The sequence below is a fragment of the Canis aureus genome, chromosome 15, assembly GCF_053574225.1.
Source record: "Canis aureus isolate CA01 chromosome 15, VMU_Caureus_v.1.0, whole genome shotgun sequence".
Lineage (NCBI taxonomy): Eukaryota > Metazoa > Chordata > Mammalia > Carnivora > Canidae > Canis > Canis aureus.
The window spans coordinates 53,091,272-53,117,107 of record NC_135625.1 but is presented as its reverse complement, the minus strand read 5'-3'; the positions used below and the strand labels follow the sequence as shown (position 1 = coordinate 53,117,107).

The following is a 25,836-nucleotide window of genomic DNA, read 5'->3' as shown; positions in this document are numbered from 1 at the left end:
GGCCCAGGAGCTTCAGCAGGCCCCACAGTCGGCCTCGGGTGGGCTCTTGCCGCGGTGGTTCCTGGTGTTGCTCGGGGTCCGAAGCTGGTTGCTCCCCTGAGTGAGGCGGCTGCTCCGGTACATCGATGACCTCGATAACCGGTGGTGGGGCCCGTTCGGCCTCCAGCGCTCCCAAGGGTGCAGGTGGTTCTTCCGGGTCAGGACAGGGATGGAGAGGTCTGACCATCACGTGTCTTACCTTGTAAGCGGCAGCTGGCATCAGGGTGGGGCCGAGCCCTCAGCTTCAGCAGCCGGGACCAGCTCCATCCCCTGAGACCCTGAAGGTGTAGCAGGCCCCACAGTTGGGGCTCAGGCGGGCTCTTGCGGTGGTTCCTGGTGTTGCTCGGTGTCCGAAGCCGGTTGCTCCCCTGAGTGAGGCGGCTGCTCCGGCCCATCGCTGACCTCGATAACCGGTGGTGGGGCCCGTTCGGCCTCCAGCGCTCCCAAGGTTACAGGTGGTTCTTCCGGGTCAGGACAGGGATGGAGAGGTCTGACCATCACGTGTCTTACCTTGTAAGCGGCAGCTGGCATCAGGGCTTGGGCCGATCCCTCAGCTGCATCGGCCAGGACCAGCTCCATCCCCTGAGACCCTGAAGGTGGAGCAGGCCCCAGAGTCGGGGCTCGGGCGCGCTCTTGGGGTGGTTCATGGTGTTTCTCGGGGTCTGAAGACACAATATCATCTCCAGGAAGACAAAGTATCATCACCAGGACGGACTTTCCACGTCCCTCTCAAATCAAGGACCCTCTTCCCACTGCTCAACGTGTGTGAGTGCAAGAGCCCTGGGAGGTCTCCCCAGACTGCAGCCCGTGGGGATGGGGTGTGAGCCTACCCAGTGCTCCTGGCCCAGCAGCACGGAGGCTTGATCTGTGTGGCCCACCCTGTCCCCAACTCGGCCACCCTAGTTCTCCTCACCTCCACCCTCAAACTCCGCTTGATGGAGGTTTATGAAACGCCAAAGGTAGCGCTCGACACGACAGTCGAGCACTGAGCCTGGCACGTACTGCCCTGTGAATTTCAGCAGCTTTGTCAGGGCAGGAAATTCTGGGGGATCGTGGAAGTCCTCCTCATAGTAGTCCAGCCAGATGGTCAAGAAGGAGGACATGGCGCTGAGGAGGGACAGGTGGGCAGAGGCGTCAGAAGACAGGGCTCCCTCACACAGAGGTGTCCCGGGGAAGCCCTGCAGGAACCGGGGCCCTCGGCCTCCCGCCCGGGGCTGTCGGAGGCCAGTGCTGTTCCTTGTCCACCTGCCACCTGGCGGTCCTGCCTGCCACAGGCCTGCTCACTGAGGAGGGGCTGGCACGAAGCCTCTGTGCGTGGGAGCCCATGACCAGCGGTGTGACCATCACTGTCTTTCCCAGGGAACCTCCCTCCCGTGGGTCTGCCCTGCCTCCCTCACGAGGGGCCCCCAGGGGGTGTCCTTCCACTGACTCTAATCTCCCACGGGTCTGGCGCGTCTGGTCCGTGAGCACTCACTGGGTCTCCGGAGCACCTGCCGTGCACCCGGGTCCAGGTGCCACCAGATTGGTGAGGGTGATGCTCCCCACACCCTCTGCTCTGTGTCCCAGGTGTGGGGCAGACAGGGTTGGTGGGGATGGGCATGGAGGAGGTCTCCCTTTGGGGTCCCAGTGCTCTCCCACAAAGCCCGCACCCCACCCACGGCTCTCCTTTGCTCTTTTCCTAAAGGGGCCTCAGACCTTTGCCCTGTCACAGGAATTGCAGACGTGTGGGGTGAGGGGTCCAGCAGCCCCTCCGACCCACAGCCCCCTCGCGACCCTCCTGGAGAGGGAAGGCTCCCCTGCATGAGCCAGGGCTCACTCACATTTCCCACTGGTCCAGGATTCCTTCCTTCTTGCAAGTATGTATGATGTATCGATATCTAGAGGAGGGCGGGGGGCATCACATGAATCGTCCTGTGGACCCAACCTCTCCTCATAGCTGCTGTCACCCTCTGAACCCCAACTAGTCCAGAACCCTGGGGGGCCATTAGCTCTGTGCATTGGGCCACGGGCAGCTCCTGGAGAAGGACCTGCACCTGCTGGCGCTTCCTGAATGATTGAGGAATGAAAGGGCTCTGGCCAGGCCCATGGCCGATATCCAAGTGGGCCTGGGCGCCCAGGGGTCCCCGGGGACCCCTACCCCGAATGCCCCAGGATACAGACCCCAGATGGACTCAAAACTCCCTTTCCATGGCAAAACAGGTCAGCTCAAGACCCTGGTGACGGTGGGGAGGCGGAACAGGCTTCGTCATGGGGAGAGAACGACGACTGCTGAGCACAATCACAGCCCCTCTAGCCGACCTGCCACAGGCCAGGCCCCAGGGGCTGCCCTGCAGGACCCGACTAGGCCCTGCGTGACTCTACTCCAGTCAGAGGAGCAGCCCCAAGGGCCGGGAAGTTCAGCCACTTTCCCCAAGACTCCCAACCAGTAGGTGGCCCATCCCCCTGGGCTGTGGAGGGTCAGGGTGCTCACTTTGCAAACAGCAGGTCCAGCACCTCTTCAGGGGTGCCATATTCCTCCAAAACATTTAGAAATTCAAATAGGAACAGATTGTCCAAGCGCAGCAAGGCAGGCACCAGTTCTTCTACCTGCTGCTCCAGCAGCTCCCTCCGGCTGGGGGTGGTTGGGCAGATCCGATTCTTTCTCAGGGCTGAGGCCCTTTCAGCCTGAGGTGGGACAGAGGAGACGTACGTGCAGCCTGCACTGTAGCCTCAAGACCACCTGGGAGTTGGAGCGCAGACCAAAGCCCGAGCTCTCAGTGGCTGCGGGGGACGGGGTGGGTGGTGGTGGCAGGAGTGCCCACAGCAGGAACACGGGGCTTGACGCCTGCGGCTCAGTCACTAGGCATCTGACTGTGGGTTGTGGCTCAGGTCATGGTTTCAGCATCCTGATCCCACCCCTGGCAGGCTCTGCGCTTGGGGCAGAGTGTGCTTGAGGAGCCTGTGTCTCCCTCTTCCGCTCCCTGCTTCTCTGCCTGTCTCTTAAACAAACTATCCAATAAAGAAATAATCTTAGAGGATAAATTTTCAAAAAAATTTGGATCAATACAAGGATCTCAAGTGGGAGGGGTCAGTCTCCCAGGGCCGCTTGTCAGCTGAGTTTTGACAGCACCTCCCTGCATTAACGGCTTCACCCCTTGAATTTGACCACACGTTCCTGTCTCGAGGTGCCCACACGGAGACCTTTCCTTGGGTGGAGGTCCCAGGGCGTGAGGGCTGCAGGATGTTCAGCGCCACCCTGTGATTTGGCAACAGAAGGGAATCGCATCGAAGTCCTGCATCAGTGAAGGGCTCAGTGGCTGTTGGGACCAACTGGCCTCTGACATGTTGTGCAGCACACAAGGCCCCTGTGCTTGACCCCGTGGCACGGGGGGCAGGGATGCGCTCCTTCAAAACCTAACTGCAGAGCGATAGACATAGTACAGTGAGCCCCGTGTCCCTTTGGGGAAAAGTCTCCCAACTCACAAGGACCATGCTCAAGCCTTGGAGAAGGTGGGGAAGGACGTCAGGCCAGTGGGGCCTCCTGGGAGCACCAGTTAGGAGAAAGCAGAGCACAGTGGAAACTACTGGAGACCACGTGCGATGAGACACGTGTCTCTTTTTCAAAAGTTTTTATGGGCAGCCCGGGTGGCTCAGTGGTTTAGCACTGCCTTCAGCCCAGGGCGTGATCCTGGGGACCCAGGATCCAGTCCCACATCAGACTCCCTGCGTGGAGCCTGCTTCTCCCTCTGCTTGTGTCTCTGCTTGTCTCTCTCGGTTTCTCGTGAATAAATAAATAAAATCTTTAAAAAGATTTAATTATAAAAAAGTTGTTATTATTTGTTCATGAGACACACACAGAGAGAGAGAGAGAGAGAGAGAGAGGCAGACACACAGACAGAGGTAGAAGCAGTCCCCATGCAGACAGCCCGAGGCGGAACTCGATCCCAGGTCTCCAGGATCAGGGCCTGGGCACAAGGCAGACGCTAAACCCTGGGCGAACAGGCATCCCCTGAAGGCTCTATTCTGATATTCCTACAAATCTGTGCACAGGGACTCTGCATGCATCTGGCCCAGGCAGGGGCAGGGTCATGGGGGTAAGTTTGGGGAGGAGGAGAATCCAGACTCCTGAAGGAGCAGAAATCTAGGGGGGAGCCCGGGGGAGCACAGGCTGGCTTCTGGGGCCCAGGGCCCTTCCTGCTGCATCGGGGCCCTGGGTGTCGGGTGGCCCCAGCCCCTGCACTCACCTTGAACCCTTGCAGGCCTCCGTTAGCTGTTTTGGGCTGCTTCCTGATCACCACCGGGGTGTGGGGGATGTCCTTTTCTTCCCGCCTCCGCCGCCACCCATTGTCCCATGTGGAGCTCTGTAAAGACAGTGTGTGGCAGCCAGGCAGGAGGCCTCAGCGCCCGGTCTGGCCGCTTCGGCCGGGCCGCACACCCAGCTGACTCCATTGCAGACCCACCAAGCACAGCCGGCTCACACCTCCCCCAAGGTAGAGCAAAGGGATGCGGCTGCAGGGCCTTGGGTTAACTCTGGGGCGGGTAAGAGGCGCCTCGGTAATCCTGTTTCCACCCTGCCCACCGTGACATCAGGGTGACCCTGAAGGGATCACCGGGGAACCTGCTGCCCTGCAATGTCCTCCAGCCTGGATGCGACCTGCCCACACATCCCTGTTTCCCTGAAGAGAGGGGATGGGGCTACCCAGGATGGCTGGCACAGGTGGCCTGGCCTGCTTTGTATTACCCTACGGCGCCTCCTGAAAAACTCCCTGAGGCGTTGGGTTTGACGGTGGCACCAACGTCTCCAGCGTTCGAAGCAGCCGCATCCCTGGGGTTCCTGGCGTGGCTCGAAACTGGGAAAACCGGAAGGGAACATCTTTCAGTAGCAGAAGTCTCCTGAAAGTGAGCCTGAGGTGGGGCTGCACTAGAATGTGGGGGCCCCGGGCAGGGGTTCCAAGTTCTGTTGGCCTCTGTTGTGAAAGAAGTGACCTCACTGCCTGGGACCCCCTCCCTGAGTCCACTCCTGGAGGAAGCTTCAGGAGCAGCGCTCGGGGCTGCCAATGCGCCCCCCCGTCCCCCACAGGCAATGGCCTGTGTGCACACAGTGACACAACCGCACCCCCTCCACAGGCCCCAGGGAAGGACTGTGTGCAGCCAGGGCCCCAGCCTGGAAACACACCTGGGTTCAGACACAACTTTCCATTCTTCCCAGGTTTCCACCCCGGAGAAGCCGTTATGCCCGTCGGGGATGGTCTGCCTCTTGCCTGTGGCATAGGGATTATCCTAGCAGGTGCTTCCTCCAGACGTCCCCAGGCCACTGTGGCATCATATCTATGACATTGGAGGCGGGTGTCCCAAGCAGGAAATACCTCCCACCACATGTTCTTCCTTGGTGTGTCCATGCGTCCAGGCCCACAAGGTCCCTGTGTGCACACACGTGGGCACCGGTACCCTCATTCTGGAGGCCCAGAAGATGACAGTGCCACCGGGGCAGGGATGGGCAATAGCTTCCCACGATCCTAGGCTCCTGAATCCAAGGCAAACCCTACAGTAGGTGTGGGAGTCTTGGCCTAGAAGGTGTGAGGCCGTCCTTATCCTGAAACCCTGCAGCCCTGGGCTGATCGCTGGGAGGACATCCTGACGCCCAGGACACGGGCGAGGCTTGGCAGTGGCCCCTGGTGCCATCCCTGGGCCCCAGGCCTGGGGACAGGGGACGTTGGGAGAGGGCTCCCTGTCCTTGTCCTTCCTGGGCGTCCTGGCCTGAATTCTCAGGTCAACGTGTAGCACCAGAGAAAAGCCGGAGGGGTCGGTCCTTCTGGGCAGACGGAGGGCAGCATGAGCAGAAGCCGGGGGATGTGCTCTCAGAGGGGGCTGCAGACGCCCGTGGGCCCAGGGCGCCCGCGTCACTCCCCGTGTGAACACAGCCACGCTTCTCACTGCTTGTGTTCATTCTGGAAAAGGTCATCGTTTTTCGTGAAGTTTGCGACTTCCGTTAACGTGTAGCGGGCTTGCTGTCCCCTCTGGGAGAACGCCTGAATGCGTTTTGGAGAGCGTCTCCCTCGTATCTCGTGGTCACACCCGTGGACCTGAGCCACTGGCGGGAAGGAGTCTTGTGAGGCCGTCTGCTATTTTAGGGACGCAGAGGGGAGCTTTACAGAAGTGTCCGAGGATGATCACAGGCTAGAGCAGCGGGTCAGCGTGTGACAGGTGCTAGTGAGTCTGCCCCCGGGCGACGGCGAGGTGGGCGCTGACACTCTTCCTGTTGCAAAGTGCCAGAGTGGCAGTTCTGAGATGACCCTGGGTGGCGAGGTCAGGGTGTAGACCCTGGTGCGCCCCTTGCGGCTCGGGTCCCGGCGGGTGACTCTTCACAGACAGCCGCCCACACATCCCGTGGAGGCCAGCCACGAGGACTCAGGTGTGCGCACATGCCCTTCGGGGGCCGGTGTCGGGGGTGTGTGGCACGATGCACAGGGGCCAGCAGGTGACGGTCTGAGGGGGTGGTCAGGAGGGAAGCTGGAAGAGAGAGCTGGCTCCAGGCTGGGGCTGTGTGGGTGTGCCAGCTGGGCCGCGGGGCGGGCAGGGTGGGCCCCTGCGTGGGAACCGACCTGAGTGCAGGTGTAGGGCCGGGTGGGTGCCCCAGGGTGACCCTAACCATAGCCCTGGGGGCCGCTCACCTTCCTGAGGCTGCCCTGGTCTCCGAGGGGGTCCCCTGCCTGTCGTGCTGCACGCTCTGTGGTCTCTGGCACCTGGTGGTGAAAGTGCAGGTGCCCAGGCCCCGGGCGGGTCACTAACCTGGGATTTGTCCTGTCCCCTCCCCCCCAGGAGAACCACTGTCACCGCATCAAGATCCTCGGCGACTGTTATTACTGCGTGTCCGTCGTCACCCAGCCCAAGACCGACCATGCCCACTGCTGCGTGGAGATGGGCCTGGACATGATCAATACCATCAAGTGAGCACCCCGCGGCATCCGCCCCCGCGCTGTCCCGTCCACTCTGCCGAGAGCCAGGCCGCATGGTGAAGCGCGTGTGCCTCTGGGACCCCCTCCTCTGCATTTGGCTGGGATGGCATTTCTTTATCCGTGGCCGTCCCGAGCATTGTCGGGATGGCGTTAGTGGGGCGGGAGGAAATACGCTTTGTCGCGTAGCCAGGCCGGGCATCCAGGGAGTCAGCCGGGTTCCGCTGAAGGAACTGCACGTGCTCGGCCTTGCGCGCCTTGGCGTCCAGGTGCCCCGTGCCGAGGGGCCTTGGAGGGAACAGGTGCGCGTCGCCTGGACACCGCGGGCCGGCCGTGTCCGCTTCTCAGCCAGCCTGTCTCGTCCCGTCAGGCAGCGGGATGAAGAGTTAGGGACCCTCGGTCGGGGTACGGACGGCGTGAGGCCGGGAGGCCGCGCCGGTGGCTGGAGCACCCCCGTGCCCACGTCTCAGCAGCTCAGAGGGGTGGGTGCAGCCCCGCAGGACGGGCTTAATTCCCAGGGACCGCTGTCAGCATCCACACTCGGAGCTGAGAAGAGGCAGCAGCAGCGTCGTCTGGGGAACAAGAAAGGGGAGAGAGAGATGCAAACGAGAAGGCTCCGAAGTGTGGACGGGTTTGGAGGTGGGGCGTCCAGGAGCCAGGCAGCGCCCTCGGGGACAGGGGTGGGGGCCCTGAGGGCAGTGGGTCCCTTTGCCAGTGGTGGCGGGTCTGCACCCGCGCCAGGGTTGGGCCGGGAGAGACCCCGGTGAGGCCAGCGTGCATCCAGACACTGGAGCCTCTGCCCTCGAGGGGGCGCTGCACTGGGGCAGGCGGGCAGGGCCGGGCAGGTAGCACAGGTGCGTCTCCCGGAGGGTTCGGAGGCTCCCCCTCGCGACGGCATCCTCTCGTGTCCCCGGCCACGTCCCAGCCATCAGAGCGCCGGGCACCACGTGCCACGAATACGCCTGCGGTTCACATCGCGTCCTTTGTCAGCATGTGACGTCCGCCCCGTCGCGCGTCACCCCTTGTGTCACAGCCCGTGCTGTCTTGTGTGTCGTCGCGTGGGGCTCACGCCCAGCAGCTCTCACGTCGCGGCCACATCAGTGTGGAGCACAGCCTGGGTCACGTCGTGTGTCGTTCTGGGACCTCCTGGGCCAAAGTGAGGTTGTGCAGGGGGAGGTGTGGGGAGGCAGGTGTCCACTCCCCCGTCAGCCGGTCACGGGTGCGTCCCCGGCAGGTCCTGGCCAGGGTGCCACCGACGGCTCGTGCCGTTGATGTCCCTGAGGGGGGTGACGCCGGCCGCCACTGCTGGGGGCCTCCTGGGGGGACCTGGTGCCCCCGTCGCCCCCAGGTCTCCTTGGGTGGAGAGGCGCCCAGAGGCGTGCTTGGGTCGCCTGGCTGCTCACGCGGGCTCTGGGCCTGCCCTGGTGCGCCCCACCTTCGCCGCACTTGGGCGGCCTCGGAGGGATTTCTGTGACCGTCTCCTGGCTGCCCCAACCCGGAGTTCTGCACCTCCCCTCGGGTGTGGCTGCTGCTGTGCCATGTGGAGAGGTGGATCGGCCACCTGTCTGCCCCCTGCTCCGTTCCCTCGGGGCGGTGGGGGCCCCTTGGCAGTGTCTCCTGTCCGCTGAGGCTGAGCTCCAGGCTCCCCGACCCTGTCGGCCCTGAGAACCGACCTTGGCCTCGGAGGCCGCCCACCCCGGGGCCAGTGGGCATCTTCCCTGGCCTCCAGGGGCTGCCGTCTGCGTCGGCTCCAGATCCCCAGAAGCTTCCATGGTCTCCTGGGAATCCAGGGCCCGGTCTCTGTCTCCAGAGACTGGGAGCGTGTCCTGGGCGCCGTCCCGGCTTGGACGGGGGCGAGGGCCACCAGAGCCACAGCTCGGAGCCGGCCTCCTGCCCACGATGAGCCCCTCTTCCCTTTTCTGGGGGCCCCAGCACAGGGCGCCACCTGTGTGCGTCCGCCGCACGGTGGGCCTCACGCAGTGACGGGCTCTTGGGGGGCCACTCCTGGCCTGCTGGTGGCCTCCCTCACCTGCCGCACCGCCCCCTTCTGACACAGAAACATACGGAAGACTGTGTATTTGTGTTTAGCCTGGGACTCTGGAAACGCGAAACTTGCCCGAGAAGAAGCGAGGAGCAGTGGCCAGGGCGGGTGTCTGGCCTCTGGCCGGGCTGTGTGCTGCTGTGCGTTGGGCCCAGGGCCCTGGGAGGACGGCGGCTTCCTTCTGAGCAGGGCCTGTCAGTCTTCTCCCTCGGAGCCCCAAGGGCGCAGCACCCCAAGGCCCCGCCGCGGCCTGGATGGCTAGAGTGAGCTGTGGGCGACCGGCAGGAAGGTGGTGCTTGCAGACGCCCCTCGCCAGGTCGCGGAGTCGATAGGTATAGAGGATACACCCGTTCAGACTCCCAAGTAACCCGTGCTGGCACGCGGACTTCTGGGCGTGCACCGGGCGGGGACCCCAGACCCGACGCGAAACACTGTGGTTCTGGGGGCTGGGCCCTCATTGGGCTCAAGGGGTGGTGATGGGCGCCCGGCCACGGAAGGCTGGGCCAGGGGGACGCGGTCCTCACGGCTGGGGGAGTGGGTTCCTGCAAGGGCAACCGGCACCCAAAGGCCTTGGCGAATGGCCCTGGGGGATGGGAGTGAGGGCCTGGGAGGGCTCCCTGGAGGCTGCGTCTCAGCTGGGCCAAGTTGTACTAGGAAGAAGGTGGGCGCACATGAATCAACCGCAGTTTTGAAGCAGGAGGGAGGTTGGTCTCTGAGCTCACGGGCCACCTGCTGTGCTGGGCGGGTGCTGGTCTGCCCTAGGTTGGGCGCTGGTGAGATTGGCTCCAGGGTGGCGGCCTGGTGGCCCTGCATGTCTGTGGTTTCCCTTGTGGCAGACTTGCTAACCACGGGGCCACCGTGTCCTGGGCCGTGGCTCGGCCTCCTGGTGTGGTTGGGCTTTGCCGCTCAAGTGGAAGGCCCGTTGGACACACCTGCTGTGGGGGCCACCTGTGGACAGACCAGGGCACAGAGGGGCTGAGCACCTGGCTCAGCGCACCCTCTGGCACCTGACTGTGGCCGTGCATCCCACAGGGCGGGGACCCCATGCTCCCGCCTGTCCGGGCTCCCCTCAGGCGTGTACACGAGGGCCCAGCTCATGTCCGTGACCTGTTTCTTGCAGGTCGGTGGCCGAGGCCACTGAGGTGGACCTGAACGTGCGTGTGGGGCTGCACACCGGCAGGGTCCTCTGCGGGGTCCTCGGCCTGCGCAAATGGCAGTACGACGTGTGGTCCAACGACGTGACCCTGGCCAACGTCATGGAGGTCGCCGGCCTGCCCAGGTGAGTGGAGGGGAGGCGATGCGCTCTGGGCCAAAGGACTGGTGCAGGTGCTTCTTGGAGCCACCTGGGAGGGGCCTGCGGGGGGCCCCCAGGACCCCCAGCCTCTGCAGGAGCCGCAGTGGGTGGAGAGGAGGTCCGAGGCTCAGACCACCTGGTGCTGTCGCTTCTCTCTGCTCGTCCCCTGCGCTCACCTAAGGAAGGGGGGCCCCGTGGCCTCACTGTCCGGAGGGCACACCAGCTTTCTCCCGGCACTGCGTGTCCAAGTGCCTGGGCTGCCCCTGACACGGGGAGCCTGAGTCCTGGACGCGCCTGCAGGGAGGGCTGCCTGCCGCCGCCTGCAGGCCCTGGGCATGGCGGGGCTGCTGTGTTGCAGGAAGGTCCACATCACGAGGACGACGCTGGCGTGTTTGAACGGTGACTACGAGGTGGAGGAGGGTCACGGGCACAAGAGGAACAGCTTCCTGAAAGCTCACAACATTGAAACGTTCTTAATCGTGCCGTCTCACCAGCGGAAGGTAGGCTCCGGGAGGGGGACGGGGCCCCCACTCGCCTGGTCCTGGGCATGGGCCAGGCCTTCGGGGTGGACGAACTCCTGGACCCCCAGGCGGAGCCTGGGGTCCTCTTGGGGGCGGGGCCACCCTGCAACCGCCCCCCCCCACTGACCTTCCTGGGCCTCTACTCCTCTCTAGCATGTCACGTTAGTGGTGGGGCTGCTGAGGGCTGAGGGTGCCGTGCACGTGGGAGGGCCTGTGACCCGCATAGAGGGCCCTCAAGGGCTGTGTGCCCAAGGAAACGGATTTGAGTGTGATTAAGGGGGCCTAGTTCTTCCAGGGCTCAGTCGAGGGTTTCAGCGCACAGAGGAAGGTCTCAGGGCACAGACGGGGAGCGCAGGGCACAGGTGGGGTTCGCGGGGCACAGGCAGGAGGCATGGGGCACAGGCAAGGGGTGGGGGGCACAAGCGAGGGGCAGGGGGCACAGAAGGGGGGGCCATGGGACATATGTGAGGGATGCGGGTTACAGGTGAGGGGCAGGGGGCACGGGTGGTGGATGCGGGGCATGGGCGGGGTTCGCGGGGCACAGGCGGGGGGCACAGGCGAGGGGCTGGGGGCACAGGCAGGAGGTGCGGGACACAGGTTGGGGTCGGGGGACACAGGCGGGTGATGTGGGTCACAGGAGGGGGGCGAGGGGCACAGAAGCGGGGGGCACAGAAGGGGAGGCCACGGGGCACAAGTGGGGTCCTTGGGCACAGGACGGGGTCTCAGCGCACAGGCAGGGGTCGCGGGGCACAACGAGGGGTGGGGTCGCAGGCGAGGGATGGGGGCACAGGCGAGTAGTGGGGGGCACAAGTGAGGGGCCGGGGGCACAGAAGGTGGGGCCGTGGGGCACAGGCAGGGTCTGGGGGCACAGGTGGGGATTGTGGCGCACAGGCGGGGTTGGGGGGCACCAGCGGCCCTGGTGCTCCTTCAGGACATAAGCAGGTCGGCTGCGAGACAGAGCTTGAAGCTTCTCCGTCCTGCGTGTCCGTGGTTTGGGGCTGTGCAGGCCCTGTGACCTGGGGCCCACGGCCGAGGGGCTCCCTGAGCTCACTCCTGAAGCAGGGGCAGCCCTCACGGGCCTGGAGGAGGGACGGGCGAGGGGTCGCCCAGGACCCCAGCACAGCAGCAGTCACCCAGGCAGGTGGGGCCTGCGGGGCAGGACCCTGGGGGTCTCTGGCGCTGGTCCTCGGCCGGCTGCCGCCCCGCCAGCCAGCGACGTCCAGGCCTCCGCGTCCCTCCCTGGCTGGGCCCCAAGCCCCCCACTGCTGCAGGCCCCGCTCCGGGGCCTCGCTCTGGGTCCAGAGGCCCCGGGAGGAGCCGAGAGCCGTGTGCCGTGGAGCCGGCCCGCCGGTCCCACTCGCCTGTTTGGCGTCTGTGTCCCCGTGAGGTCGTGTCCGGCCCGGGGGCAGCTCGGGCTGCTCACGGGCCGTCCCCGGACCACCTCTCTGCACAGATACTCCCAGGGCTCATCCTGTCCGACATTAAGGCAGCCAAGAGGATGAAATTCAAGACCGTGTGCTACCTGCTGGTTCAGCTCATGCAGTGCCGGAAGATGTTCGAGGCGGAGATCCTGTTCTCCAACGACATGACGTGTGAGGATGACGACAAGGTAGGAGGGCCGCCCGCGCCGTCCTTTGTGCTTCCTGACCGTGTGGATGCTGTCCGGGGCTGGGTGGCTTTCGTTTCCCTGTGAAAATCTTCCTATCCTCTTGCATTTTTTTTTCCGTTTGGCATTCCCCGTGCTTCTTGGTAAATTCGTGCTCAGACCCTCGCTGCCGTCTGCAGGTTCACGGTCCTCAGATGCTCTGTTGTGAGGTCTGGAGCCCCGGCAACGGCCTGTGAGCCCCGGCCGCCGTCCCACAGACCCGCCCTCGGCCCCCTCCTGTCCGTGGCCTCCTGCCACGCACCTGCTTGCCTCTCCTCCGTGGCTAGATCATGGAGTCTGTCCGCAGAAAGCGGCCTCCCGTGGGGTCCCCACCTCATGACCTGGCTCCCGGGAGTTTCTGGTTTTCCCCTTGGGTTGGTCAGAGGCATCCTTGGGTTTTTTCCTCTTCTGCTGGGTTGGGGGATGGTGCCGCCCCTTGCGGGTCCCAGCATCTGCTTCTACCACATGGGCCTCCTGTCTGGGGGTGCGGGCGGAGACCCCAGCCCCTCCAGGGGCGACCCCGGTCCTCCGTGGGGGCAGGAAAAGCCTGGCGCGCCGCCCCTCCCCTGCTGTGTCCTTGCGTCCTCAGCCCCCTAGCCCAGCGTGGCTCTGTCCACGACTGATTTCTGTTTCCCGACACCATGCCGTCTGTCCCCCGCCATCCTGGGTTTTGTGCAGTTATGAGGAATTCCATCCCTGCAGTTTTTTGGGCTTTTCATTCAGGAAGAAACCAGATTCTGCTGGCGGGCACTCCCAGGGGTTTATGGCCTCTAAGGGTTTTTGTGGATTTGGCTCTGAGCTCACGTTTGTGAGAATTTTGCTGGGATGTGAATTCCATCAACACTGAGTTCCTGTCCTGTCCCCCCCTCCCCCACCGGTATCCAGGGGCTTCACGTGTCTGGCCGGTGGGTTTGGACATCCCAGGCGGGCAGGCATATGCAAGAGTGTTCCTGAGAGCGGGCCCTGTCGGTGCAAAGCCATGTCTGAGAGCGTGGTCCTCACCGTCCTCCCCACGGGGGGCAGGGTCTCCCCATGTCGGTGTTTACTGGTGGGGTTTTGGGGGAAGCTTCCTGCCCATCTCGCTCAGGCCCTGCGTGTCTGCAGTCAGGATGACGGGCTCTGCGAGCACTGGGTGCATCTGCCACCTGCCCGGCCTGGGTTCCCACGTCCTGAGGGCCCCTGGCGGCTTCCCTTTCCTTTTTTTTTTTTTTTTTTATAAATTTTTATTTATTTATGATAGTCACACACAGATAGAGAGAGAGAGGCAGAGACACAGGCAGAGGGAGAAGCAGGCTCCATGCACCGGGAGCCCGACGTGGGATTCGATCCCGGGTCACAGGATCGCGCCCTGGGCCAAAGGCAGGCGCCAAACCGCTGCGCCACCCAGGGATCCCGCGGCTTCCCTTTCTTACCACGTTCTTGTGCATCTGTAAGTGTGCCTGTGTGAGTGTCCATGCGTGTGCATGGCCGTGTGTGCACGAGAACGCATGCCTGTGCAAGTGCGCGCCGGCCCTTCCCTCCCTCCCCGTCGTCTGATGTCGCTGCTGGATTCCTGCCCCTCCTGGGAGCACAGGGCCATGTCCCTGAATCCTGGCCCAGCCCCTGACCCCTGAACCTCTGCAGTGAGGGATGCCTCCCAGGTGGGGCCGTGTGCACCTGCCGACTCTGGTCCTTTGTCTGTTTGCCGGGGACAGCGTGTCCTGGCCTCTCACCTTGGGGGTTGCCCCTGGTGTGGAGACGGGGAGTGACAAGGCCGGTGGTTCTGAAGGGCGGGGGTACAGGCACCGAGGCCGGGACAGGATGCCAGCTGGGGAGCTGGGGAGGTGGCTGTCGGGTGACCCTGCCGGGCAGGCCCTTCTGCCACAGGTCCGCGACCCTGAGCAGGGCCCCCGAGGAGGATGACAGGTTGCGCGAGGCCACAGCGCCCTGTGGTTCCTGCGGGCCCGCGTCCTAGCCCTGGCGTGCTCTCTGCACCCGGTGAGGCGGTGTGCCCGGCCCTGGGTGCTCCGCTGTGCTCAGTAGCCCCGAGGCCTGGGTCCCAAGACACCGGATCCCTGCATGTCACCGTGCCCTGTGGAGTGAGTGCGGGGGAGCCGGCACCCGGGCAGCCGAGGGAGTGGAACCGGGCTGCACGGAGTGTGGACGGTGTGACAGGTGCTCAGCGGGCGCCCCGGGTCGGAGGTGACCGAGGCCAGCCCCCGGCGGCTCGCCTGCTCTCTCGTTTCTACGGAGCGTCGTGTGGCGCTGGCACATGGGCGGTGGGAGCAGAGCTGTCCTGCGTGAGTGCTTCCAGGAATCGTAAGTCCCTGCCCATCCATAGGACATGCGGGAGCGGCTAGCGCCCGCTGCATATGACCTTCAGTGAGTAGAGCTCGGAGGGAGGGCCAGACCGGGGGAGCCACGGGGGCAGATTGTGTCCCCCGTTCAGCATCGTCGTAGGAAGGCACCACCGCTTGGCCAGTTGGCTGCCAAATGGGAACGGCGCATCCACCCCCCAGGCCGCCCCTGCCTCTGAGCCCGGCCTGCACACTCCAGGCCGCCTCCCGCTTCAGCCTCCCTGCACTCCGGGCACAGCTTGCTGAGCGTCGGCCGGTGGCCCTCCAGTCACCAGAGGCCACCAGAGGCCAGACCTGGGCAGTGCTCCCAGGGGCTCCTGATGTCCACAGCGGGAGGAGCCCCCCTTACCCCGTGTTTGCTGAGCGAATGCATGAGCTGCGTGTGCCTTGTCGGCCGGGCGAGAGTCCGTTGGCACATCTCCGTCCCGGCCAGGGGCAGACACGAGATTGGACAGGGAGGGAGGTGGCCAGCGCCAGGTGTGAGCAGTCGGGGCTGGCACCGCTGCAGGGGGCTCCTCTCCCTGAGATCTGGGGGCCCAGCATGTCTGCACGGCGCGGCAGGGTCGGACTCAGGAATCCCGAACCGAATCTGGAACCAAGGCTGCGCCATGGGAGCCGCGTAGGACGCGGAAGGCCAGCTGGTGGGGACAGGAGGGTCGGGACTTCCCCAGGGGAGGGCCGAGGAGGGGGCCGGCCCTGGCCTGCTGCGGGTCTGGTCAGCGTCTTGTGCAGGGTCCCTGCGGTCTTTATTTTAGTTTTTGTTTTGAATTTCACGAGCGTGAATCTAAAAAGAACTTTGCGCTTTTATCCACGAACTCACGTGTTGACTATTGCAAACTGTATTTAAGCTGCCTTCTTTCTTTTAAAAAGATTTTATTTATTTGGGAGAGAGCAAGAAAGTACAATTTTGGGGACGGGCAGAGGGAGAGGGAGAAGCAGACTCCTTCCCGAGCCGGGAGCCCGACGTGGGACTCGGTCCCAGGACCCTGAGATCATGACCTGAGCTGCCCAGGTTCCCCCAAACAGATTTAAAATAAAATTTCTAGTAACAAAAACAGCGTAAAACCTATGTGAATAACATAAAACTTAAAGTACCTAAAAAAGACACAAGTACATGTACATCCTTGTTATTTCATATAATAACAATATATAAAGCTAAAAATACATAACGTAGTTAAGGATTTAATGCAATAAAAATGTCAAATTAATCCGTTCATTCCAGTGCCAGAGTCACAGCGTGGGGCACACGGTGGCAGGTGTGGTGGTTTTTCACTGAAAGACAGTAGATTTTGTTTCAATTTTGGCAGCGTCGACCTGGGAGAGGAAGCCTGGGCACAGCTGAGATGTGTGGAGGGGGGGCCTGGGTGGGGAGCCAGCGGCACCAGGGCGCGCGGCCCATTCTGTGCTGTGACCGTTCCTGCGACCCGAACCGACTCTAAGGAACGCCTGTGTTCACAGTAATATGTTTTATTGTCCAGTGTTCTCCAGGAGCCTGACCATCCAGATCCGCACCGACTTGTGTATTTTCATAGTGTCCTGATCTGCTCCGTGGCCAAGGATGTGTGGTGAGCATGTCCGCAGGCGGCAGGGTGTAGCGGGGGGAGCCCCGCGAGGTGTGCGGGGCTGAGGGGGGCTGTCTCCGGGTGAAGGGACACCCAGCCCCTCCCCAGTGCGCACTAGAAGCTGGGGCAGGAGTCAGGGCAGGGGTGGGGCGCTGAGTACCAGGAGGGAGGCAGGGCCGCAGTGACAGTAGGGGGGCCGAGAGGGCACGGGCGGTCTGGGGGGGCGAGGGGGTCTCTTGCTTCTCCCAGCCTACACTGGGAGGAGCCTGGAGGGCACAGCAAGGGGGGGCGGGCGGCACCTGGGGGCATCCCCTCCTTCCCACAGGAAGCTGTAGCAGCGGGTGGGCGGTGCAGGTGGGGCTGAGGGCGGCTGGTCCTGAGCCCCGGTCTCACTGCCGCCCCTGCCCCTGGATTCTCCTCCCCTGCCCCTCCACCCCTACTCTTCTGCCGCTGACCCCTCTGCCCCTGCCCCCTCCACTCCTGCCCCGGCTGCCTGCACTCCCCACCATCCCCTCCACCCCTGCCTCTTCTTGACCCTGTGTCCCCTCTGCCCCTGCCTCCTCCACCCGTGCCTCTTCCACCCCCTCCTCCTCTACCCCCACCGCCCCATCGGCCCCTGCTCCCTCTGCTCCTCTGCCCCCTCCAACCCCTGCCTCCTCTGCCCCCACCGCCCCCTCTTCCTCTGTTCCTCTACCCCCGTCTCCTCCACCCCTGCCTCCTCTTCCCCCTCCTCCCCTGCCCCCTCTGCCCCTGCCTCCTCTGGCCCTGCTTTCTCTGCTCCTCCTCCCCCTAACCCCCGCCCCCTCCCCCTCCGCCCCTGCCCCCTCCACCCCTCTGCCCCCTCCAGGTGGGCTGTCTGCCCTGGGCCTGGAGCTCCAGCCCCAACAGGACCCTGGTGGTTCTGACGCCTGGCGGCCTGTGCCCGCTGTGCCCTGCGCGTCTGTGCCCCACGCCCTGCTCTGCGGCCTGGTGGACACACTCCCACTGGCCATCTTCCTGCGAGTGTCCTCCCTGCCCAAAACGATCCTGCTCCTCGTGCTCACCGCGTCCTACATCCTGGTCCTGGAGCTCAGCGGCTACACCCGGGCCTCGGGGTAGGTGCGCTGCTGCCGGCCCCCTGGAGACACGTGTCGGGTGCTGCCTGCTTCCGCGGCTTATCCGTGTGTCCATTTGGGCCCAGGGCCAGCGAGGCCTCAGTTCGGGTGGGAGGTGCTGCAGCCAGGCCGGTGGCAGTTGCTGCCGACTGGCCTGCCCCGGGGGCACGTGGACGGGTCTTGAAGAAACTGAAGAGGTTTCTCTCCTCACCATCCCCCACCTCCCCCAGGGGCAACGCGGTGTCCGGGCTCAGCTTCGAGCCCATCATGGCCATCCTGCTGTTCTTGAGCACGCTGGCCTTGCACGCCCGGCAGGTGAACATCAAGCTGCGGCTGGACTACCTCTGGACGGCACAGGCAAGAGGTGCTCCGTGTGCTCCACGGAGGGAGGGGTACGGCAGAGGGGCCCCTGGGGAGGGGCCGTGGGGGTAGAGGGGCTAGTAGTGCTGAGGCAGGACGGGGACCAGGGGAAGCTGAGCACAGCCCCATGAGCCGTGTCTGACAGGCACAGGGGTTTGGTGACATCCTGAGCAGTGAGCTCCCCATCCCCAGAGGCGTCTGGCAGTAGGGCTGCCGCGCAGAGTGGCTCAGCCTTTGCTGCGCTGCACGGGACAGTGGGTATCCCCAGGGTCATGGGAGTGTCCAGAAAACACTGACTCTTGCACCGCCCACCCAAGTTAGTAGGTGTGCGGGTGCAGGTATGCGAGCTGTCGGTCCGAGCCCGGGGAGGGAGGGGATGACTACCGGAGGCGTGGGCTGTGCACCTGCCAGGTGACCAGCACACTGGTGCTCGTCTGGGACAGCGGGGCATGCGCGAGGGGCCCCCCTCGTCCCCTGCTGTGTCCCTCGCCTCTGGATGGGGAGGCCTTCCGGCCTGCTGGACAAGTCGACCCGTGCCACTTGCAGACGTCTGGACCCTGGGTGCAGGGCCTCCCTTGGCTTCCCCGGCTAGAAGTGGGCAGGGGGCACGCCCTAGAAGAGAGACGGTGGATGCGAGCTCTCAGGAGCTTTCTAATCCTGATGTATTACGCAGCCGCTCTCTAGCATCCGAGGCATTTAAGTGTGTCCGGTCTTCATGGCAGCCCTGCCCAGGGCATGGGCCTGCAGGTGGGGAGCAGGGCAGCGATGTGATGTGCTCAGGCCCGGGTGGCTGGTACATGGCCCAGCAGGGAAGAGCCAGGGTCTGAGTGGTGTCCGGAGTAGGGGGGCAGTCGCCTCATCCTGGGAGCCCCGTGTCCAGCCTGGGCCCCCCCTGGGGACCAGGATGCAGGTAGAGCCAGTGTTCGATGCCAGACAGGTGGAGCCCAGAGGATTGGGGGGTGAGGTTGCCCTAGCCGAAGAAGACCATGGGCTGCAGAGACCAGCATGGACACCTGGAAGTGATGTTTGGTGGCCGTGTGGGCGCCCTGTGGCCTGGTCCGGGTGACACATAAAACCTTCCAGCCTGGGTGAGGATACAGTGACTAGTTCCCCACCAGGACGGGCTTGGCGGCGGGCCTGGCGCGCAGTGAGCGCTCGGTGCGGCTGGGCGGCCTCCGGACGCCGCCTTGTTCATCTCTTGGGACGCTCCACCTGCAGGAGCCAGTCTGATACTTCTTCTCTGGTTTTGTTAACCTGGGAAAGACAGGTCCCGGCTACGGATGTCCGGGCAGGATGCGTGTTCGGGACCATGAAGGGTGATCCCGTTCCTCCGGGTAGACAGAGGAGGGAAGACCCGTGTGCGTGCGCGTGTGCGTACCCGAGTACATAGGGGGTCTGCACACACGTCCGTATGCCGGGGAACAACAGCCTAATTATTCTTTTCTGCGTAACACCTGCACTGAGGTTAAAACCACTCTCCACGCTTCATTCCTGTAAAGTATGCGGTTCGGTGGTTTCCAGTGTATTTACAGACTTGGGCTGCCGTCGCCATGGTCAGTGTTAGAGCATCTTCACGTTCCCAGAGAGCCCTGTCCCCAGCAGCAGTCACTCCCTACGTCTGCCGCCCCATCCCCGTGGATGCGTGTTTCTGCTCATTGCCCATCCCGCGTCTACTCTGGGCAGCCCACGCCCCCGAGCCCTAGGGAGACCCCTGATCTGAGGGGCTCGCTGCCCGGTGCCGTCTTCACTGTACACCTGGGTTCTGGGTGGGCAGAGGCCCTGGAATGCTGAGCCCTCTGGACCCCTGTCCATGGGGCTGGGACGCCCTGGGGGGGCGGGTGTACAGTGCTGGCTTGAGTTTCCCTGCAGACCGGGGTACGCCCCCGATGCTGGCTCTGTCCCACAGGGGACTTGAGCTGCCACCGTCATCCCACGTGAGGGCCCGACCACAGCCCGGATTGGGTGGGTCAGGGGTAGGACCATCGGCTCACCTGAGATGGGCGGGTCTAGGGCCACTGCAGGCGCCCCGAGGCAGGCCACCAGACGAGACTCCCGACCTTCAGCCAAGGGACCTGGCCGGCCCTCCTTGACCGTGCCGGGAGGGGCCCAGCCGCATTGTCCCCGGGCCTGCTGAGGCTCCGCCCTGGCCAAGCCCGGAAGTCTCAGGTCGGAGCCGGTGCCAGACAGACGGCCGCATACGTGGGCTCCCAGAAGGGAGACCCAACCGCTGCTGTTTGCCACGGCCTCACCAGGTGACGGAGCACAGCGTCTCTCGTGGGCTGTGCCAGGGGACTCAGGGGACCCTTGTCTGGCTGTGGCTGGCTGTCCAGGGGCACCGGGCTGGCTGGTCCCTAGAGGTGCCCACCCCGCGGTCAGCTGGCCCCTGTGGTTTCAGGTCTTTAGTTGTGATTAGCTACTCAGCTTGAGGAGAGCAGTGAGGGTGCGCTGGAGAGCCGGGTTGGCCTGGCGTGTGCGCATCTGGCTTCCGGCTTGTTCACCAGGCACCTGCCGTGCGGCCAGCGCCACAGACGGAGGCTGCGGTGCCCCGTCTGGGTTGGCAGGCGCTCTTCTCGGTGTCCCTTTAGATGGTGTAAGCCCAGTGTTTGGGCCTGCCCTGGGGTTCCCCACTGACAACACCCCGGGCCCCCACCTCTCGAGTTTTCCGGGGAGCTCAGTGGCAGGGAGACCCTCCGCATGTCACTGGGAAGGGGTGCCTACATGCGACACACTGACATATTTTCCCAGGGACGTGTAACGGGAAAGGCCACCTCACCTTCCTGTAAACCCAGCAAAACAAGGACATTTCTCGACTTTGCCCGCTTGCCGTGTGGGTCCGTAAGCCTGTCACGCAGACATCACAGTGTCTCACGCCGTTGTGGAACGGTCAGGCCAGGCCTGGGGGTTAATTATTTTCAGACCCGGGTGGTCCCAGGAGCCTGCATGCTTGAGCTTCCTCCTCGTCTGTGGCCACCGCAATGCCCGTGTGCCAGAGCCGCGTTTCCTTTGGATTCCCCAGACAATCGGGATGCGACCTTAGTCTGGATGATAGTAGGGCAACTTGTTCCTGCACAGGGAATGCCTGTCTCGGGAGGGTGATTCCCGCCGGTGGTGGCGCCGTATTGGCAGCACTCGGAGGGAAGGTGGCCCGGCGTGGGCTTGCCTGTCATGCGGGAACACTTCTGTGTGTTGTTGGATTCGCTTTTCCAAAACGTGGTAAGGGGATGTGCGTTGGCGCTCATGAATAATGTAGTTCTCTCATTGTCTTTTATTTATTTGTTTGTTTGTTTATTTATTTATTTTTGTAAATTTATTTTCTGTTGCTGTTCAGTTGCCAACATATGGGTTGTTCTCTCATTTTCTAGGCCGGACAAGGCTTTGAGGTCAGAGCGAAGCAGGCCTCACCAGTAGGGACCTGTTCCTTCCTTTGCGGGTTTCTGGAAGAGTTCGTAGAATTGGTACCATTTCTTCCTCAGACGTTTTGGGAAGTGAAGCCCTTCGGCTTGGATTTGTATGTCTGTCTTTAGAGTAGGAAGGTTTTAACTAAAATGAGCTTCTCTAAAGATAAAGGGCCATAAGGCTTTCCTTTTTTTTTTCTTTTTTGAGGTAGCTTTGAGAATTTATGTCATTCCCTGAATGTTGTTCATTCGATTATCACAAACTTGTTTTTCCTATTCCCTTCTTACCCACTTTACCATTTGTAGGATTTGTGGTGACATCCCCTCTCTCCTGATGTAGGATTGTGTAGACTCTTTTTTTGTTTTGTTTTGATCAATGTGACTAGAAGTTGATACATTTTATTGATCTTAAGAAACAGGTTTTGGTCTTATTGATCTTTCTCTGTTATTTTGAGTTTCCAATTTCATTGAATTCTACTCTGATCTTTATTTTCTTCTGATAACTTTGGGGTTAATTGACTCATGGTCTCTAGTTTCTCAGGATGATTTCTACTTTCTCTAACTCAGGGGTTTTATTATACATTTTCCTCCAAGTGCTGCTTAATTCACAAATTTTGACATTAAATGTCATTTCATTTTCCTTTGGCTCAAAGATCTTTGTTGCTGTTGTTGTTGTTGTTGTTGTTATTGTTCTTCTTCTTCTTCTTCTTTCTTCTTTCTTCTTCCCAAGAGTTTTGAAGACATACATTCTTTTGTTGAAGATTTCCCAGGGATCTTTCTGTTACTGACTTCTCCTTAGTTATATACTGTGGTCAGAGATTATGCCTTGAATTCTTTTAGATTTCTTGAGAAAGAGGGGCACGTGGGTGGCTCGGTTAAGCTGCTGAACTGATCCTTGAGAATTCTGACATCCGTGTTCCATTTTGTGGCTGTTGGATGGTGTGGGTTTTTTTAATTTATTTTCATTTTTTAATTTTTAATTTTTTTCGATGGTGTGTTTCATGAATGCCAATGAGGCCACCGTGGCCGAGGATGCTCATAGGTCTTCTATGCCCTAATGGACTTTATGCCCAGATATTCTACCAATTTTTGAGAGAATGATGTTGAAATCTCCCGTTTTACCCGTCGACAGAATTTTGTGCAGTTCTACCAATTTTTCCTTCATGTATTTTGGCAATTCGTTATTAGGTGCATAATAAATGTTTAGGATGAGGATGTCCTCTTGGTAAGTTGAAATCTTTGTCCCCTTTATCACTATGGAAACAGCTGCTTTTCCCAGGTAATGTGCTTGGCTCTGCAGTATACTTTACATGATATTATATACGTAGTCCTGCTCTCTTTATATATTTTTTCCATCATTTTACTTTTAACTTATTTATATCTTTTTACTTAAGGTTGGTTTCCCAATTGGTTGGACAATTGGACCAAATACAATTGGACCTTGCCTTCTTATCCAACTTATAAATCACTGGTTTTTATTTTTTTTATTTTTTTTTATTTTTTATTTTTTATTTTTTTTAAATTTTTATTTATTTTTTTATGATAGTCACACAGAGAGACAGAGAGAGAGGCAGAGACACAGGCAGAGGGAGAAGCAGGCTCCTTGCATCGGGAGCCCGACGTGGGATTCGATCCCAGGTCTACAGGATCGTGTCCTGGGCCAAAGGCAGGCGCCAAACCGCTGCGCCACCCAGGGATCCCAATCTCTGCTTTTTAAATTGAGCTGTTCAGACCATTTATAATTAATATGATTATTGATGCATTGGATTTTAATCTTTTATCTTGCTGTCTCCTATTTGTCATGTCTGCCCATCTGTTCTTTGCGGTGTTTTCCCTCTTTTTCTGCCTGCTTTGGATTAAATATTTTTGTTATTCTATTATAATATAAAACAGTATTTAATGTTCCATTTATAATTAGTATTGATTACTTTATTAATAGTAGTAATTCATTTGTCTCTTGCTCTCCCTCTTTTTTTTCCCTTCCTCTTTTTATTAGGTGCATTCTTTGTTGTATTATTTCTTTTAGGTTTCAAGTTTTTATATAAATTCGATGGTTAACATATAGCCATTATTACTTTCAAGGGTAGTATTTAGTGATCCATCACTTACACATAATGCTCAGTGCTCATCACAGGTGCCCTCCTTAATACCCACTCCCTCTCTCCCCTCGCCTCGGCAACCCTCAGCGTGTTCTCTGTAGCTAAGAATCTGTTTCCTGGTTTGCGTCTCTCTCTTTTCTCTCCCTGTGTTCATCTGTTTCATTTCTTACATTCCATACATGAGTGAAATTATATGGTGTTTGTCTTTCTCTGACTGACTTATTTCACTGAGCATAATACGCTCTAGCTCCAACCAGGATGTTGCAAATGGCAGGATTTCATTCTTTTTGGATGGCCCAGTAGTATTCCATTGTATATATAGACCACATCTTTTTTGTTTTTGTTTTTACGTTTGCTTTTATTAAAATTCGATTTTCCACCATATAGTATAACATCCAGTGGTCGTCCAACCAAGTGCCCTCCTCAGTCACCCAGTTACCCCATCCCCCCACCCACCTCCCCTTCTGCAACCCTTTGTTTCTTTCCCAGAGTTAGGAGTCTCTCACGTTTTGTCTCCCTCTCTAATTTTACTCGCTCAGTTCCCCTCCTTTTCCTTAGAATCCCTTTCACTATTTCTTATATTCCACATATGAGTGAAACCATATGATGATTGTCCTTCTGCAGTTGACTTTTTCACTCCTCATAATACCTTCCAGTTCCATCCACATCGAAGCACATGGTGGGTATTTTGTCCTTTCTGATGGCGGAGTAATATTCCATCGTATACATAGACCGCATCTTTACCCATTCGTCTGTTGAAGGACATCTCGGCTCCTTCCACAGTGTGGCTATTGTGGACATTGCTGCTATAAATATCGGGGTGCAGGTGTACCAGCGTTTCACAGCATCTGTATCTTTGGGGTAAATCCCCAGCAGTGCACTTGCTGGGCCGTAGGGTAGCTCTATTTTTAACTTCTTGGGGAGCCTCCACACAGTTTTCCAGAGTGGCTGCACCAGTTCACGTTCCCACCAACAGTGCAGGAGGGTCCCCCTCTGTCTACATCCTCTCCAACGTGTGTTCTTTCCTGTCTTGTTAATTTTCACCATTCTCACTGGGGTGAGACCACATCTTTATCCATGCACGTTGATAAACATTTAGGCTTTCTTGATAGTTTGGCTATTATTGATAATGCTGCTCTAAACACGAGGGGGCATATACCCTTTCGAATCAGTATTTTTGTATCTTTTGGGTAAATACCTAGTAGTGCAATTGCTGGATCTTAGGGTAGTACTATTTTAACTCTTTGAGGAAACTCCATACTGTTTGCCAGAGTGGCTGTACCAGTTTTCATTCCCAGCAGCAATGAAAGAGGGTTCTCCTTTCTTTACCTACTCACCGACACTTGTTGCTTCTTGTGTTGTTAATTTTGGCCATTCTGACAGGTGTGAGATGATGTCTCATCATGGTTTGATTTGTATTTCCCTGATGATGAGTGATGTTGAATATCTTTTCATGTGTCTGTTGGCCATCTGTGTGGCTTATTTGGAAAAATGTCTATTCGTGTCTTCTGCCTATTTCCTAGCTGGATTATTTGTTTTTTGGGTGTTGAGTTTGGTAAGTTCTCTATACTTTTCGGATCCTAACCCTTTATCAGGTATGTCATTTGTAAACATCTTGTCCCGTTCTGTAGGCTGCCTTTTAGTTTCATTGATTGTTTCCTTCATTGTGCAGATTTTTATCTTGATGAAGTCCCAATAGTTCACTTTTAGCTGTTTCCCTTTCCTCTGGAGACATGTCTAGGAAGAAATTACTATGGCCACTATCAGGGAGGTTACTGTTTGTCTTCGGGGACAAGTTTTTCTTTTGCTGTGCGGAAGCGGCTCATCTTGATGAAGTCCCAGCGGTCCATTTCGCTCTTGTTTCTCTGGCCTTCGTGGCTGATGTGATTTGCAAGAAGTTGCTGTGGCCCAGTTGAAGAAGGGTGTTGTTGCCTGTGTTCTCCCGGAGGGTTTTGATGGAATCTTGTCTCACGTTTACATCCTTCATTCGTTTTGAGTTTATCCTTGTGTTTGGTGTGAGAGGAATGGTCCAGTTCCATTCCTCTGCATGTGGCTGTCCAGTGTACCCAGCAGCCTTTATGGAAGAGACTGTCTTTTTTCCCCCGTGGATGGTCTTTCCTGCCTGGCCGAATCTTAGTTGCCCGTAGAGTTGAGGGTCCACTTCTGGATGCTCTCCCCTGTTCCATCGATCCATGTGTCCGTTTTTGTGCCAGTACCACACCGTCTTGATGGTCACAGCTTTGTGGCACACCCTGAAATCGGGCATTGTCCCGCCCCCCCCCCCCCCGCAGTGGGTTTCTTGGCTACTATTCCCGTGGCTGTTTGGGGTCTTTTCTGATTCCACACAAGTCTTCAGATGATTTGTTCCAGCTCTCTGAAGAGAGTCCGTGGTATTTCTGACAGATTTTGCACTAGATGTGTAAATTGCCCTGGGTCACGTTGACATTTTCCCCAATATTAATTCTTCCAACCCAGGAGCATGGAACCTTTTTCCATCTCTTTGTGTCTTCCTCAGTTT

The 25,836-nt window shown here is 59.6% G+C and overlaps 3 protein-coding genes across 13 annotated transcripts in view; 1 reads left to right on the top strand and 2 right to left on the bottom strand.

The window, feature by feature from the left end:
• Positions 1-25,836, bottom strand: part of LOC144284804 (adenylate cyclase type 1-like) — a 414,796-nt gene that overhangs the window by 47,714 nt on the left and 341,246 nt on the right. The window lies entirely within an intron of this gene.
• LOC144284801 (adenylate cyclase type 1-like) overlaps positions 1-25,836 on the top strand; it is a 131,461-nt gene that overhangs the window by 30,489 nt on the left and 75,136 nt on the right. For 6 of the 11 annotated variants that reach the window (XR_013353219.1, XR_013353218.1, XR_013353217.1 and 3 more), the window contains exons 1-4: positions 12,388-12,436; positions 16,287-16,373; positions 17,218-17,464; positions 17,695-17,828. The exons of 1 other annotated variant lie outside the window; for it this stretch is intronic. Coding sequence is in view for 4 of the 10 variants with exons in the window: in XM_077849851.1 (XP_077705977.1) it covers positions 16,367-16,373; positions 17,218-17,464; positions 17,695-17,828 (388 nt within the window). In the remaining 6 variants the exon portion in view is untranslated. Of the gene's footprint in view, positions 1-6,837; positions 7,031-10,132; positions 10,292-10,664; positions 10,807-12,280; positions 12,437-13,712; positions 13,902-14,338; positions 14,484-16,286; positions 16,374-17,217; positions 17,465-17,694; positions 17,829-25,836 lie in introns of those variants that run through there. 4 more of the 11 variants (XR_013353225.1, XR_013353227.1, XM_077849854.1 and 1 more) reach the window with 3 other exon arrangements.
• Positions 801-4,954, bottom strand: LOC144284803 (ral guanine nucleotide dissociation stimulator-like). Its single transcript, XM_077849858.1, has 5 exons — positions 4,760-4,954; positions 4,263-4,379; positions 2,510-2,703; positions 1,860-1,916; positions 801-1,146 (listed from the first exon to the last, which is right to left on the bottom strand). The coding sequence occupies exons 1-5, from the start codon at positions 4,889-4,891 to the stop codon at positions 939-941; spliced, it is 708 nt and encodes a 235-aa protein (XP_077705984.1). The 5' UTR covers positions 4,892-4,954; the 3' UTR covers positions 801-938.

What these genes read in the sequence shown, in the direction of transcription:
- LOC144284803 (XM_077849858.1), bottom strand. Translation starts at nt 4,891, where the DNA reads ATGTTCCCTTCCGGTTTTCCCAGTTTCGAGCCACGCCAGGAACCCCAG. An exon ending in GAGGCCTGCAAGGGTTCAAG is followed by an intron (nt 2,704 to 4,262) that starts GTGAGTGCAGGG and finishes GTCCCACCTCAG; the next exon opens with GCTGAAAGGGCCTCAGCCCT. An exon ending in ATCCTGGACCAGTGGGAAAT is followed by an intron (nt 1,147 to 1,859) that starts GTGAGTGAGCCC and finishes GTCCCTCCTCAG; the next exon opens with CGCCATGTCCTCCTTCTTGA.